The following is a 19,625-nucleotide window of genomic DNA, read 5'->3' as shown; positions in this document are numbered from 1 at the left end:
ATCCTGCACTTAGGAAGCAACCTCCTCATCAAAACTGCTCCCAAGGAAGATGCCCCAAACCCATTCAATGTTCTGAGAAACACAAAAGAAAATTAAGAGAAGAATTTCACTTTCTTTGCTCCTGAGGTGTGCAGCTGCCTCACTGCCTTGCCCCGCAGCACGGCACAAGAGCTTGGGTACTGCCTGGTACAAGCTCCGATTCCTTAGGACTCAAGTCACGTGCAGTAACTCACCTAGTTTTCAAACTCACCAACACAATTTTCAGCTAGCTCTGCCAGAAACGTGTCCAGTGGCTTCGGGATCCAGTCTCGTGTGTGAATCTTGAAAATCTCTTCTCTAGCCTGAAAACAAAATGGTTGCATTTTAGTCTGTCTTAAATGTTCTCTTCAAAACTAAACACCAAAACACAATCCCCCCCCCCCTCCAAACACTCACAAAAGTAAAAATGTTTTTCTTATCTGCTAAACTTTTGAGTATTTGGAAGTTCAGTTAATATGCTCTCTGCTTTTTCAAACAGGAAATTTGATAATTCTCAACATGCTACCTTAAACTCTTTCTGGGGGCCTGCAGTAAAAGAAAAGGCATTTCCAGCTTCCACAAAGTTTCCACAAGGATGAGACTTAATGATCCTCAGGAAAAAAATGTAATCAAAAAGACCACTGAAACCAACTTATCTGTAAACAGAGATTTCTCATCAAAGAAAACCCTCTCAAATTTAGCAAAATTTCATGATGACAGTCTCATTAGTTCATCAACTTTGCTCTTCTGCCAGTTCATTCAAAGAAAACAGTCCTAGCGCAGAGTTTCTAATTGCTACAATTACTACAAAGAACAAGAATTACAACTCAAACTACTGTCACTGATCCAGAAAATGTCAAACATTGCCTATCCTCATCTCTGACTTAGCAAGACTTTCATTTAACTATCTCCTGATTAATCATGGCAGACTTCTAGAATTCCTCCACAGCAGGAAATCATATATCGGATCTGTTTCATGGCACCTCCTTCCCTGTTGCTGAAAGCAGATAAAAACTGGAAACAAACATCTGTCTCAAATACACTATTTAGCACAGTTTAACTAGCCTTCAATCCAATAATCATTTTCTCCTTTTTCCAAAAAGTGCTCATAAAAAAAAATGAAATATCAGTCATAGTCTATATGAGAAAAAACAAAACAAAACACGGTTCCAGTTTTGCACACTTCCCCGCCACCCCCTCCCACAATATTTTCTGGTTGTTACAGGTTGTCATATACCTATTTTTTCACTGCTTAGCTACTGCCATTGAACTAGACGCTTCCCAAGCCCTGCACCTGTGCAGTGTACTTCACATCTTTGTCCAAGTCCCTGCTAATAAGTACCAGTGAGAATGTCACATCCCAAAATATTCAGAGGTATCCCCCAGGATACACAGCCAGGGAACGATCCAACACAGTCACTTCCACTATCCACTCATAAACCAAGAACTGAGAGCATGGGCACTTCAGGATGAAAGCGCCTAAGTGGATTAAATAAGGAAGCAAACACAAACTGCTTTGGGAATGAAAAATATTAATTTGCTCCAGCACCAGCCTTGATAACAGTTTTTGTTAGCAAAAAGATTGTGTGCGCACCATTTCTTTCATTTTCAAGATGCAACAGCAGTAATTTATAGCTAACTCACATACTCCTTCTTTCTTAAACATTTCAGGGACTCGCAGCACCCCATTTTCTTGGCTGGTTACAGTGAAACCAGAACTAATTAGAGAATTACTTGTTAAAATCATCTGAATTGCATATATTCAGTTACCAAATCTGCCCTTCACAGTGCAACACACTCTCTCCAGATACCCCTCTTTTACCCAAGTTGTAGAATACCGATTTCAACTTGAACTGCTCTGTGCTACTGGATTGCTACGTCATTTGGTTGTAAAGATGGACTTTGCCATTTTAGCATTAAGGTTGAGTTTAAGTTCTGACCTCTTTATTTGGCAAACTGAAGAGGAACTCTCGATCAAAGCGTCCAGGTCTTCGTAACGCAGGATCTATAGAATCCAGTCTGTTGGTGGCTCCGATTACCACAATCTCTCCTCTGCTGTCTAAGCCATCCATAAGTGCTAGAAGTGTCGATACAATCGAGCTAACAGAAAAAAAGTAAACTTCATTCACTGGTTTAGTAAATTTTGTTACATTCCACATGACCTTCTCCAATGACCCCTCAAAAAAAAAATATGCTTTTATTAAGGAGATGCTGGTTAATGAAACACTCGTTTTTAAGACATAAAAACACAGATAAGGTTTTTATCACACACAGATCTTGTGCTGTTATCAAGCTTAGTAAATTGTTTTCAATTACTGTTTAAAAATCTCCGAAGTTTATGTTCTTTTCACAAAGATCAAGCAGCTTCTCTGTAGATATAAAAAAAAAAAAAAAAATGTACTACCTGTGAATTTGGTCCTGTTTGCTGGATCGCACAGGAGCAAGTCCATCTATCTCATCAAAGAAAATAATTGAAGGTCGCATCTGGTAGGCCTAGCATGAAAAAACAGGAATATCAACAGAAGTAAACTACTGAAGAAATCAGGAACTAAAGGAAATCAACAGAAGCTGCACTATTTTAAGAAGAAAATGCACGAATAACATGATGGTTGGAAAGTCACTGGAACTAGACTTTTCAGACTAGCACCAGGCATCTCTAACTAACCAACCTACTGGAGTAAGTGGCACAGCAGCCTGTGCCAACCCACTGAGACTCAGTGACAGGGAACAAATCAAACTAGTAATTTTTACAGCTATTTGGCAACCACCAAGAACAAACCTGGGCCTTCATTCAATTACAGGTTCTGAAGGCAAGCTTCTGTTACAAATTTAAAGGACCATGCTTTCAGCCTGCATCTCTCTCCCTCTGATCTAAAGCCACTAGCTCCTGCCTCTTGAAACAGTTTTTGTAGCTGTTCGGTTTGGGGGTTTTTTTGAGGGGTGCGTGAGGTTACTTTCCAAGGTTTTACCATTTGTTTTACTAATCTTTCCCAATACTTCTCAAGATTTCAAGCCCCTAAACAACCCGCTGAAAATGGAAACACCGACAATCCCATTTCAAGGGAAGAAACTGACAACACACACACAAAGAGTTCCCCTTAAAAATATTAACCACAGAAAATCAGTTACAACTCAGATAGAACACATGGCACATTTCAACCTCACCTGATCAAATAATAAACGAAGCTGTCGTTCAGATTCCCCCACCCATTTACTCAGGCAGTCGGCACCTTTTCTCATGAAAAAGGCTATTCTCCTGTCTCCTTGGCTACATTCATTAGCCAGTGCACGAGCAACCAGTGTCTTTCCAGTCCCTGGTGGACCATGGAATAGACAGCCTCTGCAATTACAAAGAGAGTCACATGAGAAAAAAAACTGTCATGGAAAAGCATCTATTACAACCCCTATCCCTAAACACACAACTCTTCTTTCCTAAACAAAACACAGTATAAGATAGCGGTTAACAGCTCAAGTGTGAGAAAAGTCAAAAGAGATGGAAGTTTTGTGTTTCCTACACAATTCAACAAGGAAGCAAATGAAATGGACAATGCAGAGGTACAAAACAATGTAGTGTCCCAGAAGGACACTTGCAAAACTGCTAACAAACTAACAGGGGTGATTACAGGACAGCAGAGCCCATCAAGAACAAACTTCAGTACAGAATCTGAGACTGGGTTAACATATGAATCACCAGTTCATTTTTCACTGACATTCTCCATATTCATTCTTGTTTAAAAAAAAAAAAAAGGCAAGAGTTGACATTAAAGCACTTAATTCTCCCTTAAAAAGCTTTAAGTTACTGGATTTTTGTCTCCCATTGCCAATGATAAACAAGGAGGAAGCCTAAAGCTGGGAGGGTATCCTGCATTTCCAGATAAATATAGCCATCACCTACAAAAGCCAATGCACTGCTGTTTCAAAAAGTATTTCCATGAATAAAGAAGCAAAACATGGAAAGATATTCTTTTCATTCTTTGTAATACTTTTAAATTTACTGAAAGCAAAGAATTTGATCTTTCAATATACCATGATTGAGTCTGCTGACCAGAATATATAAAGCTAACACTTAAATCTCTATTAATTTTGTTTCATAACACAGAACTAATTTAGTTGTGTGAGAAGTGGACAGATTTTTATTTTAGCCCAAGCACAACAACCACTACAAGGTTCCAGTTTCAAGTCCTATCAATTGTAAAATCGGTACTTAAGCACCCGGGGCAAAAAGATGAGAGGGAAAAAAAAAAAAAAAAAATCAGTGGGAGAGACAACTGGATTTCCAAGAAACAAATGACAGTTGACTTCCAGTACATAATTCCTTCCTGCTTATAAACTGATCAAGTTGAGCTGTACATAGAACCCCAACCCCACCTTTTAAAGGGCAGACACTTCTAAAGTATATTCTCACCACACAGTACATCTTTGAACCTACATGTATGCTGGATTCTATCAGTTTTAAATTACTTTTTACTACTGCTAAAACCCCCCATCAACACTGCTGAAAATTCTGAAGCATGCAAACAGATTGATACCGTAGTTGAATATTCTCCTGAAAACACATGAATTAGAATTTTAACAATGTCTGTTACCTGGGAGGCTGAATTTTCAATCTCTCAAAGACTTCTGGATAAAGCAATGGAAAAACCACCATCTCTTTCAAAGCTGCAATGTGGTCAGCAAGACCACCCACACCATCAAATCGAACCTAAAGATAAATACAACAGAACACATTTTTGTATGTTAAAAAGCTGCAACCTTGATAAGATTCCATCAGAAATTCTGTGTCAGCATGAAGGAAATGTTCTGGGCAATTTTCAAACTGCTTAAGAGAAAACTGTAAACCAAGGCAGTTGTAGATGGCACGTTATTGAAAGCTTTCATAAACACTGGAAACATCTCACTGACACAATGTACTAAAAATACTTACCGAACAATCTATTTGCATTGGATCAACATCAGCCAGACTTGCTCCGATCTTCATTCGATCCTTGTGAATTCCCTTCAAGTCATCTGTCCGAAAGTTTAGTGGAAGACACCTGATTTGAATAAAGGAGAAAGAGAAAAATGCTTTCTAACTTCAGACACAGCTAGAAGACTTTTTTGCTTTTATAATGATGGCAAATGAATGCACAAGACCTTATAAATGAGCATAAACTTCCTGAATAATTCAATATTTGTTCAAGTTGCTGTACATGTGATATCCGTGGGTAAAGAAAGGAAGATGGTTGCTCCAGATGTTACACTGAGTTAATTAACTACTCCCAGCACTTCAGAATATCCATGCCAATGAACACAGCATATACATGAATGCACACTTAGAACAAGTTATTCCATATCTGGAGACCATGAACTGACCTTGATTTGTGTGATGGAAGAACCCCTCAAACCACACTGACATCTTTCAAAGATTTTTTTGCTTCTACATTCAATAAGTTACAGCCCAAGAGGATACTTATTTCAGCGTCGATTAATGTTATTAATTAATAAGTAAGAACTAAGAATTAAGGAGCTGCCCACCACTGCTGCTCCTTCCTGAGGACTTTGGGACGTGTGTGCCAGAAGACACACACATCTGAAAGACATTGGGCTGAAAACTGAGTCTGTTATTAAAATCATTTTTCTAGAAATTTGTTAAGTAGCAAAACCTCCATCATTTCCCCTGTTTATACCATTTTCTGTTACAGTGGTTTTCTTTATGAAAAAACTACTGTAAAGCATAGGAGCAGCAGAATTTTATATTCAAACATGACATCGAAGTGCTCCTCCCTCCATTCCTGCCTAGAAATCAAATTACTTACTAAAAATCAACTCTAAAAATCCAGGTTTAGGGAGTCCAGTTACAGTTGTCAGTACCAGCAGATATGATTAAATATTGTCACAATTTAGAAAGTGTACAAGATAACGCATCATGGTTAGGTAGAAGCAAACTCCTCTCAAGTAGACTCCTCCCTCCCCTATTGTCCAATTTCATTAACCTTCTTAAATCTCTGTTACAGCTGTGCTGCTTCTTCCTACGTCTCTCAAAATGCTCTTCATCATCAGATGAAGACGATGGGGAAGAGGATGTAGAATCACTGTTGTGGGCTGCGTGTCTCCGTCTGCAAATGTTTAAACAAGCAAGTGACAAAATTAAAGTACACACCAAGTAATACCACAATTTAAGTGAATTCTACCTCAGAATTTACTTTGAGATCTACAAAGTTTTCAGGTCATTGTACTCCTTGTGAATCTGATTTCAAAGCACATTTAAATGTTGGTGTCATGAGGAAAATCATGTATTTTTCTTAGGAAGGTAAACTGTTTGAGATGTCTTTGTGAAAAAGTTAAACAAATTACTCCTTTTGCCCAGTCTCTACCTCTCACACCCACACACAGAGTTTCACTTGGCATTATGTATCCATTCTGTGAAATGTAAACCTTTTAAACTTATTGACTAATTTGGCTTCAAAAACCCTTCCTTCCGTAACTATCTGCTTTCAAGGATGCTAAACAACGTGCTAATACCTAGCAAGAGACAGTATTTTCCATGCTCTAACAACTGCTTAAAGGATCCAAAACCCATTTCTCATTACTACTGCAATTTGTAATTTATAATTTCATTTAGCATTTTTCTCATTTAAGAATAGTTTCATACAGAAACATTAACTAATTCAAAGAGAAACAAGACTCAGTATTTGAGTGAATGAAAAAAAAAATCTATTGAAACTTCCATACAGGCTCTCACTCTAAATTATCTCCAGTTTAAGAAAATAATCTGTATCCTTCAAGATTAAATAGTCTAAGATTTTCAGAGGGAGATCCTGGCTTCAATTCCAGAGCAAAAGAATTTCAGTCAACACAATCTCAGCCCCAACCTTCAGAATCACCTTACAAGTGACCACAAATACTGCATGTAAAAAAGCTAATGGCTAATAAGAAGTATGGCCCCTCCAACATTTCCTTTTTTTTTATACCCTCAGACTATCACAGCAATAACCATACTAATAATTGCCACCAATCCAAACACCCTCGAAAGCATTATTCAGCATTGTGACTGACAGCCCTGTAAGAACTACCACTAACCACACACCAACCTGTCAGCTTGTTTGCAGCGAGAGCCTTGTGTCCGAGCACTTCTAAATGAGTAGCGCTGTCTGACAGGTGAAGACTGGCCCAAAAATTCTACCTTACGTTGTTTTGGCTCTGTTGAAAGTAAGGAATTTGGAATAATGTTACAAACAAGTTTAAGAGAAAGCAGGATAGTGAAGGAGGAAAAAGACGTGATGTCTTTCACCCATCTAAGTTCAGGGGAAGTTTCAAGTGATTTGAGTAGGAGGGAATGCTTTTTTTTTTAAAAAATCAGTGAACAGTAGAAGAAAACAAATGCACACCTGTAAAAAGAGTAACTAAAGACCACAAAAGTGTGATTATCAAGTGTGTTTAATTGCTATTCTTTCAGGGATACATAGGTCATTTTTTTACTGAAAAACACCAGTACGCAGAGAGATGGCAAATGTAATGTGCACAGGATACATACATTCCAAAAAATTTACTTGAAGAACGCAGATAAGAAATTTAAGTTGAGTGTGTGTGTATATTTTCATTTAAAAAAAAACACACCTGCACTTATATGCAAGAATTAGCTCTTAAGAGAAACTGAGCATATAACCTACTTTGCAATGGAGCTTGATAGCGCTCAACAGTTTTCCTCTGTCGAAAGTCATAACGCTTTCGAGTGCCTTCACCATCATCATCATCTTTCTCTTCACTTTCTTCCGATGACACTAGTGTACATAAACATAACTGTTTAAGTACTGTCGCAAATGATATGAAATTCAAAATGCACTACACATGCGTATAGGTTTTACCATTACCTTCAGGTTAATGATACAATAGATCAGAAAACCCATTAACAAGCGAGACCAATTCATGGAAGATACATTCCAGAAATTATAAAACACAGAGAAGCATGCATGTAGGCATTGTTCTGTCCTCACTGAAATTGCTGGGTGACTTCTCACCAGTCCTAGAACCAACAATTCTGTCATCTTGCTTAGTTAAGACATAGCTCCTCTGAAAACCACTATTTCAGAAAGTCATTTCTTGCTGTTTTGAGAAAGTGTTTCAAGGAAATGTTTTTAATACTCTATAGGGGTAAAACTACACATGGTAATCCAAGTCCTAGCTCTGCCACAGATTACATGAGCAATAATGGGCAAGTCACAGGTCTGAACTTCCCCAATCAGAAAATAACATCAAATGCATACAGTTTATGTTACTAGCTTCTGTAAAGTAACTTCAAGTTTTTTGTGTAAGATGGAAGCATACAAAAAACGGAGTGAAATTACCTAGCAAGTTCTTAATACCCTCTCACATTAATAGTGGACACCAGGTGAGGAATGAGCATGCTTGGTTCACCTACCAGCTCACCAAAATTTTCTTCATTATTCCATGGAAAGCACTACCCTTTTTATTTCTTCCCCCCCAAAGGTCACGTGGCTTTCTGAAGGTAAGTTACACAAGATACACAGACAGCACACTGAAAACTGAAAAATTATTTTGGCATCACTACCATCCCCAGTCTTTGGTACTCCAACACTCTTGTCAGAGGCAAGAATTTCTCTGCTTCTCTGCTCCTCTAGTCCTTCCCCTTGCTCCACTCAACTTCTTTACACCAACACTGACATGGTTTCCCCACTCCTTCCTGGCATGCTTCTCATTATAAAAGTGTATTATAGTTTCCTCCTAATTTAGAATACCAGAGTTTCCACTTTGATCACCAACTAACTGCCCCATCTCTTATTTCCCACCCAACAGACTATTTATAATTACTTTCTACAAGTCTCTCCTGCCCAACACCTTGAAATCCACACACTTGATCCAAAACATATAGGTCCTCCCCCTAGACTGCCCATGCCTTGTATTAAAGATACTCCTATAAAGCCTTAGGAGTTGATCTTCTAACTACATCTCCAAATGATGACTCAGCTGTCCTTCTCCCTTACCGGTCAAATGCCCTTGGCATGCTTACTCACATTTCTTTTTCTTAACGCCTTACCCTACCTTGGTTTCTTTAGGTCAGCCTCTTGCTGGACTTCTGTGCGTCCAGGTGGTCTCTCACTGCTCTACAAGGTGGTCTGACCACCGCAGTTCACACCTGGTAGCCACAGGCTGAGTCAAGCTAATAACAGGCCTAACAGACTGCACTCTGGCCTGTTCACAATGAGGAACAAGATCAGCCCAGTGCTCATTAACACCTGGACATCTAACTTGAACCTTTTTGTACGTCTCCACTGCCAGGGATCAAGTCTTACACAGTCTGTGTAACACGTACAAGATGCTGCCCTCACTGGGTACTGCATAAATCTGCTCCCCTCATTGGGTACCGCATAAATTTCTCTTCTTCATGGTCTGATAGACAGGTGATGGGGCACAGGGCATGGTCAATCAAGACTATTGACCAGCAAACTATTTCCATGTGACCAGTCCTTTTTATCTTCTTGCCCCTCTCTCTTCCCATTCTTCTTCCTCCCAAAATCACCTGAAGACCTCCCTCATCCTGTCTTTGGTTTCTGCCTGCCCTAAAACCCCCACACTAAGCCCTGTGCAAACTGCATTTTCCCTGCATCTCACAATACCTCCCACCCCTAGACAATAATCTCTTAGTCCAAAAGATGATCTGAGAGCTGTCCCTGATGACTCCTCCGGATGGCTTTCACACCTGGGACACTGGGGCTGATGGGACGAACCTGGGAGGGGCCCAGGCAAGACAGTCGCTCCTCTTTGATTTGAGTCCTTGATTTGGGTCCCTGTCTGCCACTGCGCACCCCTGTGCTCCTCTGGACTTGTGCAGATAGGACTTGGATGGGCTGATGGCCTTGGTAGGGGCCTGGCAGAGGATTATTTGGGCTCCTCCTCCTGCCACTGTCTCTCTGAGCTCTGTTGTGGGCCTGCAGAGGACATCCATCACAAAGTCTAACACTGGTCAGCTCAACTACTGCCACATCCTCTTCTGTCTTTAAGTACAGCCTTGCCCCATTCTGTTCCACCCAGAAGGCTCCTAACAAGGATCACTGGACTCACGCAACTATCATTCTCCTTAAAACCTTAAAAGATTTTCCCCCCCACTTCAAACAAAGTTAATATGGCCTCTTACAATTTAACCTTGTGCTTCATGTTATTTCCCTCCGAGTACCAGGATGACGGGTCCTCATTAGCAGCCTGGACAGCAGCTTCCACTGACTACATGCTAAACACAAAAATGAACAACACTATCTTTTCCCCTGCTGGTCTTCACACTCAGAAGGAGCTTTCCATACACATCTGGCAGTCTACCCTACTTCCTGAAAATTCTTGCTGTGCTGCTCAAAACCATGAAAGCTGTCATGCTCCTGCTGTAGTGAGACCACCCCTTTTCATCCTGAGTAATACCATCCCATTTCTTTGTAATCCCACCTGTCCACAGCCATCTGTTGCCTTTGATCTTGTAAACATTTTCAAAAAGAACTGACTTTTGCTTTTTTTTTTCCTTTGAATAGCTGTTCTGAGCTCACTACAGTTGTCGTGCTTTAATGTTGGCTGGCTGAAACCAGGACCAACAGCTCAGCTCTGGAGTCCATGACTATGGCTTGCAACGTCAACAGGAATACAGCTTATTTTTTTTAATAGATGAAAAATACCCATTAATTCAGCTTGTCTCAACTATTTGAGGTAAGGCTTTTGGCTAAAGCATAGTAAAGAAAACTTATAACTAACCTACAATGTCAACTTGATTTTCAGCTATTTCTTTGCAGGATCTTTGGATTCCTTTCTTTCCTCGTGAGTACATACTGAGGTTTTCCTAATTAAAACAAAACCCAAAGATCAGTCACAAATGTGCAGAAAACCTGACATGGGCATATTTGGTGCCTACACAGTAACATTATCAAGGCACTCCATGTACACAAAATATTACATTAAGGGACAGGAAGAGAGAAGAGCAACATCATTCTGGCACGCAGGAACAGTAACAAGAATTTCTGCTCTAAAATAGGGTTCAGTACATGTGATAGTTAAATACTTACCCAGACAAAAAACCTGACTTTATTAATCACAGGTTCATAGTTCAAAAGCATGGCAGTACACAGGACAAAGCAATTCTCAGCAAACAAAAAAGGATTCAAATGGGCATTTGAGAGATTATATACCATGTACTTACTGACAATTCTGGTTTTGTTAAAAAAAAAAAAAAAGGGGGGGGGGGGAAATTCACCTATAAGACAAAAAAAAACCCCAAAACTATGAAAGCAGACTATGAAGGTGTTTAAAAAAATGAAGTGTCTGTCTTCAAAAAGACAGCAGAACAACTTAATTTAATAGAGCAAAACTAAGAAGAAAGTTCCTCTAGGAACAAAGGACTACTTAAGCTCACAGGCAAGGCTGCACAAGAACAAACACAGATAAAGCAGACATCAATTAATTCAATTTTTAGTAAGATTTGAAGAGAAAACCCAAGCCCTCAAACAGCTGTTTTGTAAACAGTGTCCAAAAATCATAAAGCAATTCAGAAAGCTTAGTAGAAGACGTAGTTCAGCATAGAACTGCTATTTCATGTCTTCTGAAGAAGGTACTTCCTCCACCCTTGCAGCGTATCTCCAGCATGACCATTAACAGTAAGATTTTAAATTATGACTAGAGAATAAAAACAAACATTACTTTAGACTATGCTAGTCTTTGGAAGAAGTTATCTCAGCTCACTTCAAATTATAACTAAATAATTTCCCTATGTGAAACAAACCACTAACACAAAAACAGTAAAATACACTTGTACATACCTCTGCACTGTGCAACACCCCAAGGCCTTCCATCATCCTCTGTCTACGCATCTTCTCCATGTCATCCATTTTTTGCAAGACTGCTTCTGCAGTACTAACATAAAAGAGTTGGCATGTAAGAAGAGCAAAGACAGGCCAGTACATAAAACCCAATGTAAAACAGTACACACAATCAGTGACATTTTAATATAGTATGCACAAAGGAAGAGTCATTGACACTTGGTCAAGTTTTTAAGCACTACTTAAAAATTAAGTCAAATGTTTACTTTTTCATAGAGAGATTTAAGAACAAGCCTTAGAGGATTTGCAAACATACACTGTTTTCAGGTTTATTTTCCCATCTTGCTGAACACAGTAAAAAAAATAATGTTTTAGCAAGAAAAAAAGAACTCTGAAGATCACAGTAAGGTAACAAGTTATGGCAGGTTTTAATAGCACTTAAGTTGCTCTGCATGATGCCACTAAGACTTTTTTAGGCCATAGCCTTCCTCAGACAACAGGTTGCTTATTCTTCTCTTTAATTTTCATGTTGATTTTCCAGGACTATATACATATATTGGAAAACATATCTCACTGCTGTTACACTTCGCAAACCTTTCAGAAAATGATGTCAATCTGGGCTTTACAAAGAGAATTAAGCCATGGATAGACAGGCAGAAACACTAGGCCTACTTTGCTTTGGCAGTATCTAACTTTCCTCAGTATCTTACCTCAACCGAGCATTATAAAAATGTCTGTAAGCATGGAATAAAAGTTAATTAAAAATGAAGGTGCTTCTGATACTAAGGAAATTGAATTGGAGGGCAAGTTACATCTACTGGAAGTCATGACACAAAGCCATCATTTTGGTTCACAACACAACACACAAACCCAGCCAGCCCATGCATAAAAGATGCTCCTCTAGTATGAAGATCTCTCCGCAACTGGCAATCCCCAAACTGACACACCAGTGGCCAGCTGGGACACTGTGTGTGCCCAAGTTCTTTACCTATGAAGCACCTTCCCAATGCATCCTGCCACACACTCTCACCCCTGCAAGTCTTCAACAGCTACAAGCACCCGTTCGCAAAAAACTCACGTTAAACAGCTTGGCTGTGAAGTACAAAGGCCCACACCTTAGATAAACCCATTAATTAACAATAATCACAGGACATACCGGCACAGGCAGAGGAAGCGGAAGAGATCAACAGCAAAGGGGAGTCTTAGCCTAACCACGGAATGCACTGGGTTCTTGTTGCCAGGCGTAACATACCTCTTTATGATGTCACACAAAGGCGAAGGTCCCTAGCCAGTAGTATGCCGCAATACCAAGGCTTGCTAAAAAGGCACATTTTAATAGCTTTGCAAGTTAATGAAACAAACCCTACTTACTTTGTTATCAGTTTGTCAAACAAGACAGATTGATTTGTAGTGCTGTAATAACTTCGTTGAAGTCTGCAGCTTCGGCGGACCTCCAAATCCCCATTTTCTTCACGGACTTGTTCTGCAGCTTTTGCATCAGCTCTGGTCTTCAGCGTTCTAGTGACTAAAATGCATCAATATATAAAATATTTTGAGACAGAAAATATATTACTCCCTTTATTTCACCATTGTTACAGTAAAATGTAAAAAAAATCTGCAGTGGATTGATTTTTTTTTTTAAAGACTAATTAGAAGTTATTGTCATGACCACAGCATTCAACTAAAATTATGTTTAAACTACCAACTTAAAAGCATGACTGGTATAGCAACTTTTTAATAGACTGGAAAGTCAGTCTGATGAAAACACACACACAACTTTTTTTCCATGCAGGAGGCAAGTTTATTCCCGTTACTTCTTACTGAAAAACAACAAATACCTCTCTCTAAGGTGTTCTTACTCCATTCATGTAAAATTGTGCCTAATAGGTTTTGTTAAAAATTGTTCCTGTGGCAAGTCTCTTCTTAGGATTCAAATTTTTAGTACACTGTTTAAGGATGCATCACTTTTTCTGCATCATAACACAAAAGCTCTCGAAGAAATGACTCAAGATAAACTCCCAAATACAAAAGAACTCCAAAGTTTGCTTGCTTTAAGAAAAGAACTGCATGGTATTTACCACACAGCATCCTTTACCACGGGTTCATTACCTGCACTATCATTTAAACTTTAATTTATCATTAAAGAGAAGTCAGTGAGAAAGCAGCAGATACATCACCGTGTTAGTATAAACACCGCTATGCTTTGATATTGCATATCAAATATGAGTATGATGCACATGATATGCATCATCAACTATAAAACTAAGTTTGAACTCAGTAAATAACAATTTACATTGCACAAGTACAACCTGAATTACTGCACACCAAGTGTATTTCAGGCCCCTTCCCACATTCAGCCAGTGGCTGGCAGGATGCTGACGGGAGCTAAGCAACTTTCCCAGCTGCCAGCAAGCAGCCTCACGGCACCGAGCCTCTGTGTGTACTCAGAACAGCAATTCGTTTCCAAGGTAAATCGCTGAACTTCAGTGACACCTTACCCACATCAGTGGGTTTGTACATCTCACAACCTAACTAGCTTTTTAACTCCCATATATTACAGCACTGCAATATCGCCTCTTATTTGCAAGAACCACTTTCAATTAATTTGTGTCCTGCAGACTCCAGAAAATCCACACCATGAAGAAACCTGAGCTAAGGAACAGATTCTCTAGTGCGTAAGAGCAGACTGGAATTCATGCTGCATTTCCCCCAAGCCAGAAAGGCCTTAATAGCATATCCTCCTATTTTCATCTACCTCTTTTCACAAGCACAGAGGAAGTTCACTATCTTTGAGATACCTATTCTCGCAACTTCAACTGATTCTGGCTCATGAGTTCAGAAGTTTTTGGGGCCAGGTTAAATAGAGTGACCAAATGCAATCCTTCTCAGAAACCAGGCTACAAAGGAATCCTAAGGAATTACCACTACTTACTTTCTTTATAGTTGCCTTTTTTTTGGTCTGATTTCGGCTTTGCCAACTGCCTACATTAAAGACAGAGGAAAGGAGAAAATAATTACTGTATTAGAATTATTGTACAGAAGTATTCTATTGCATTTTATAGTTCCCCCTGAAGACTGGGGAACCTCGCCAAGTTTATAATCTGGTGCTCTACACCATGCAAAGAAAAGCCTGTGGACCACAAGGAGGATTCAGATCCCAAGCCTGCCATGTACCATATGCACACAGTTCTGTAAGGACAGACATTTCCTAACCTGCTTATCTTCAAGTCTCAATAGGGCAAGTATCATCTCAGTAACTGAAGTTGAGGAGATCTCAAAGCAGCTGGGAAAAGATGCATGTTTTTAATACAAGCAGAAGACTTTTACCAAGAGTGATTCTCACTCGAAGATACTGACACCAACGTTAACAGAATCATACCCCTCTGCAGATTTTTATCTGTAGATTTATCATGACATGACTCATTGCGAATGCTTTCCATTTTCCTTTTCATTCTATAGATTGAACTGAGAACGAACACCTAGAAATACAATACCTTGTAAAGTGACTTCGATTGACATTTTCACTTAGTATTTCCATGCTTTTGTCAAAGCTGGAGTCTGAACAGGGCGGCATGTTTTTTCTCATTGATCTTAAACAGTGTCCATTGAAACATTCAATTTTGCCAGAGGAAAATTCCTAGGTAAAGCAAGAAATAAGAATGTATTTATCTGAACCATATATGTTGAGTTAAGGAAATTCTGCCTCATTTAGGCAAGTTTATTCTGTAACTCTCCTGACTCGGTAAGTTAACGACATGTAAGCCTTGAACTACTTCTGCACCAAGAAGTAGCTCTCGAGAAAAAAAAAAACAACAAACAAAACAGCTTTCAAAGCTAAAGCTCCCCTCTGCCACACTTTTCTTGTGGACAACTTGAGCTTAATATCCTCTGAAAAAATTACTGCAGCAAAGTCTTTCATATAAACTCAAGTGTTTCATGGAAACAAAGCACCAAAAAACCCTCTTTTTTTTTTTAATTTCAAAATTGGTTCAGAGGAGCAATCAAGCTTGACCTTGCTCATCCTGGGATTAAAATCTAGTTAGGGGAGTTTTTCTCCTATCTTGGTTCCATTTGTAACTGCATTCAGAGGGACATTCAAAGACTTCATTCAGGAGGATGGCATTTATCTACAGGAAACCAAAGGGAACGGAAAATACAATTTTTTTTTACAGCTGTTCATCTCGTTCACATTGGCATTTCTGCAAGGTAGATGAGTACTACTCACTTCTACTAAGCAAGGAAAGCTGTGATGACCATGAGAGGGAGTTTGTTCCATTTACAACCCAAAGTTTAGTTAAGAGTATGCCAAACTAAATCACACTGAAAAGGGCAGAAAACAGACCAGATTATTCTACTTGTTCACAGGAACTTTACAAAGAGGCTTCTTCCAATGGCTACTTCCATTAGTAGCTGATAGAGACGATGACAGAAGTGTGATGACACTTCTGCAGTGGCCACTACAAGAGGGTAATGATGCACATGCAAAGCCCTTGCAGAGTATCCTGGTTTCAGCCAGGATAGAGTTAACTTTCTTCTTAGTAGCTGGTGCAGCGCTGTGTTTTGGATTTGGTGTGAGAACAACATTGATAACACACTGATGTTTTCAGTTGTTGCCAGGTAATGTTTATACCAACTCAAGGACTTTTCAGTTTTCTCGGGCCCTGCCAGGGAGAGGGCTGTAGGGGCACGGGAAATAGGGAAGGGACACAGCCAGGACAGCAGACCCGAACTAGCCAAAGGGATATTCCATACCATATGACATTGTGCTCAGTATAGAAACTAGGCGGGGGCGGCTTTGGCCAGGGCTGCCAGTTGCTGCTTATGGACTAGCTGGCCATTAGTCATCAAGTGGTGAGCAGCTGTACTGTGCATCACTTGTTTTCTTTTCTCCCTTCTCTTCGGATTTCATTCCTCTCCCCTTCTCCCTCCTTTTCATTATAATTGTTATAATATTATTGTTTTTATTTTACTTCAATTACTAAATCACTCATCTTATCCCTCAAGTTTTACGTTCCTTGCCGATTCTCTTTCCCATCCCTCAGGGGCATGGGGGATTGAGCAATCAGCTGCATGGTACTTAGTTACTGGCTGGGGTTAAACCACAACTACGTAAGATGACCCTTAACGAGGAGCAGCCTCCTCTGTCAGTTACCTTTAACATTTTTCCTCTCAAAGGCTTAAGAAATTGTAACAGAAAGCCTTTGAACTTACTTTAATTTGACACAGCCCTACCTTTATTTGAAGAAGGCAGGTTTTTGTGCATGCTCACACACAGGAGCGTGCACAAAAAGACTATACTTCCAGCATTTATCCCCGAGACAACTAGAAAAAAAACACACCTTAGGCCAGGAAATAACAATATTCTCTCACCTGCAAAGGTACTTGTATTATTCCTACAGCTGGCAAGACCACAGCTTATATACCATTCTGTAAAATCTACAGGCATGCCTGGGAACTACCTATAATGTCATCTTATGTGGTTAAAGGCTAATCTGCATAAAACAAAAGCATCAGGGAAGCACTGTTGGGTAGAGGCACCCCAGTAACAGCACTGGGGAGCAGCCCAGCCCCACTCCCTGCAAGGCCATCTATCAACCCAAAGCCTGGCTCAGGGTAAGGGACCCCTGGGGCCTGGAGGGTCACCTAACAGACCCAGCAATGGCCTCTGCCAAGAAGGAGTCATTATGGGATGCCGATTACTAGAGTCTGTCCTCGCTTCTTATTTAATGGCATTTCTGGCTGGGTGCCATGGCACAGAGGTCCAAGTGCCAGCAGTGGGAGAAAGGGCCACGCTCCCCATGGCTCACACCATCACTGACAGACATGAAGCCAGCATAACTGGCAAGTCACTCAAGTTTTAGGAACCAGGTACTGGGAAGGCCACAAGTCCAGGACAGACATGGGAGGGGGTGGGGGTGTCAGAGCCAAGTGCTAGGCTAGGGGCAGCTACTTGGAGAAGCCATACGTCTGGGCCAGTGACCCTCCTGCATCTGTGCATGAGGTAAACAGGAGGCCAGGTCACTGGTTTGACTGAGTGTCCAAGGACAGTTACAGAGGGATATACATAGTACATGTTAAAAACAACAACAAAAAAACCAAACAAAAAACCCCACCCAAAAAGCCTGTAAACAAGCACCACCCCAATAATTTATTCCTTCTTACTTCAGCAGACTTGAAACTAATGAAAAAATATACATTAATGCACACAACTGAAAATCCTGAAAAAGAGTTTTGCTGGAAGGAAACAGGCGTCCACTACAAGCATCACCCCAAGGCAGGGCTCCCCTGAAGAGCAGCCCACTTCTGAGCAGAATCTGCTCTGCCTGTATGAAAATGCAGGACACCCTGCAGAGAAAAGCGTGACTTGGAAAGAGCAGAGAAGAATTTAGTTTGAAGGCTGCATTAAAAAGAATGTACTCAAAGCAAACTGGTTCAGTTATTAAAGTATTAAAGTATGTGAGATGCAGATAGCACAACCTGTCCTGTAAGTCATCCTGTATAATCGTGGCAGTTGTCCCTTTTCTACTAGAGTAAAATTATAAAAAGCTTAACTAAAGTGTTCACTCGTTAAAGCACTTTAACCTAAAACTAAGGTAACCCCCGCAACCTACATAAAACACAAATTAGTCCTGATTGCTAAACAGAGCTTTGTTTTTAAAGCACCCGAAGCAGCACCCATATCCATCTGACCGCAGAGTATTCCAGAGGCCCCTCAGCCCGGCCGGGATGCCCCCCCAGCACACACCCATTTCGTGTCAAACGCGGGTTTTGACGCACTTTTGCCATCAGAATAGCCAGGGCTCTCCCTCCAAGCGTCACCCCAACAAAGCAGGCTCGAAGATCTTTTTGCGGTAACTTTGGAAGGTACCGAAGGCAATCGAAATACAGGGGGAAGGGCCCACGCAGACAGCACACTCGGCCGCACAGCGCTGCCGAACGTTTCCGCCCAGGGACTGCGCACCCCGGCCCGGGGCTGGGGGGGCCCAGAGGGCTGCGGAGTGCGACTGCGAGCCCGGCTGTAGGCGTTCACCCCACATACTCTCCTCCTCAACTCCTCTTCTCCTCCCCTCACATGACACCGAACTCCGGTGCTTTTGCGCGGGGACTGCGCTCTCCCAGCTCCCCCCCCCCGCAACGGCTCCCGCAGGCACGGCCGCTCCCTCGCCGCGCCGCCTCCCCGCGCCCCCACCCCAGTGCCGGCCCCGCCGGACCGAGACCCATCTCCCCGCGGAGCCGCAGCTCCCACCTCCGCCCGGTACTCACGGCCTTGTCGGTTGTCCCGGGCCCCCTGGATCCCTCGGCCCTGGCGGCGGCCGAGGCGGCCCCGGAGCGCGTCCAGATGCGGCGGCTGCCGAGCGACGAGGACTCCAAGGAGATGAACTCGGAGCTGGACTCCATAAGGCTGGAGAAGGTGGCACGAAGGCGGCGGCGGCTGCCGCTGTCCGACGGCCCGGGCGAGCGAGCGGCACTGCTGCGCAGCACCACCATGGCGAAGGGACGGCGAGACGGTTACCGAACCTACCTGCGCACCGCGTTCCCGCCGCTGGATCCCTCCGCCTCACCGCCCCGCTGCCCTGCCCGCCCCGCTCTCCCCGCAGGCTCCTCTCCCTGGCGCAGCTAGTCCCGGCCGGCGTGGCGGAAGGACACGGTCTGCACTGCGTCCTTTCGATATTTTTGGCGCGGAAAAAGTGGAGCGGGTTGTTTTACCGGCGGGGGATTGGCTCGGCCGCGCGCGCTGCGCCCGCCGTCTTCCCGCCGACAGGGGGTGGGGCTGGCCGGGGCCGCCTCTTAAAGGGGCCGCTCTCCCGCGCGGTAGCG

The 19,625-nt window shown here is 41.7% G+C and overlaps 1 protein-coding gene across 3 annotated transcripts in view; it reads right to left on the bottom strand.

Moving 5' to 3' along the window:
• Nucleotides 1-19,624, bottom strand: part of ATAD2 (ATPase family AAA domain containing 2) — a 35,213-nt gene extending 15,589 nt beyond the window's left edge. For 2 of the 3 annotated variants that reach the window (XM_056331383.1, XM_056331384.1), the window contains exons 1-15: nucleotides 19,071-19,624; nucleotides 15,302-15,444; nucleotides 14,740-14,789; nucleotides 13,179-13,332; nucleotides 11,808-11,901; nucleotides 10,750-10,834; nucleotides 7,668-7,778; nucleotides 7,089-7,197; nucleotides 5,991-6,113; nucleotides 4,943-5,051; nucleotides 4,605-4,720; nucleotides 3,184-3,358; nucleotides 2,423-2,511; nucleotides 1,959-2,118; nucleotides 251-341 (exon numbers count right to left, since the gene is read on the bottom strand). In XM_056331383.1, coding sequence (XP_056187358.1) covers nucleotides 251-341; nucleotides 1,959-2,118; nucleotides 2,423-2,511; nucleotides 3,184-3,358; nucleotides 4,605-4,720; nucleotides 4,943-5,051; nucleotides 5,991-6,113; nucleotides 7,089-7,197; nucleotides 7,668-7,778; nucleotides 10,750-10,834; nucleotides 11,808-11,901; nucleotides 13,179-13,332; nucleotides 14,740-14,789; nucleotides 15,302-15,444; nucleotides 19,071-19,295 — 1,834 coding nt within the window. In that variant the 5' untranslated portion in view covers nucleotides 19,296-19,624. The remainder of the gene's footprint in view (nucleotides 1-250; nucleotides 342-1,958; nucleotides 2,119-2,422; nucleotides 2,512-3,183; nucleotides 3,359-4,604; nucleotides 4,721-4,942; nucleotides 5,052-5,990; nucleotides 6,114-7,088; nucleotides 7,198-7,667; nucleotides 7,779-10,749; nucleotides 10,835-11,807; nucleotides 11,902-13,178; nucleotides 13,333-14,739; nucleotides 14,790-15,301; nucleotides 15,445-19,070) is intronic. The other variant, XM_056331386.1, reaches the window with a different exon arrangement.
• Between the last annotated feature and the right edge of the window lies 1 nt (nucleotide 19,625).

This window comes from Falco biarmicus, chromosome 3 (assembly GCF_023638135.1).
Source record: "Falco biarmicus isolate bFalBia1 chromosome 3, bFalBia1.pri, whole genome shotgun sequence".
Lineage (NCBI taxonomy): Eukaryota > Metazoa > Chordata > Aves > Falconiformes > Falconidae > Falco > Falco biarmicus.
Note: the sequence above shows the minus strand (reverse complement) of the source record. Positions and strands in the feature narration are given on the sequence as shown.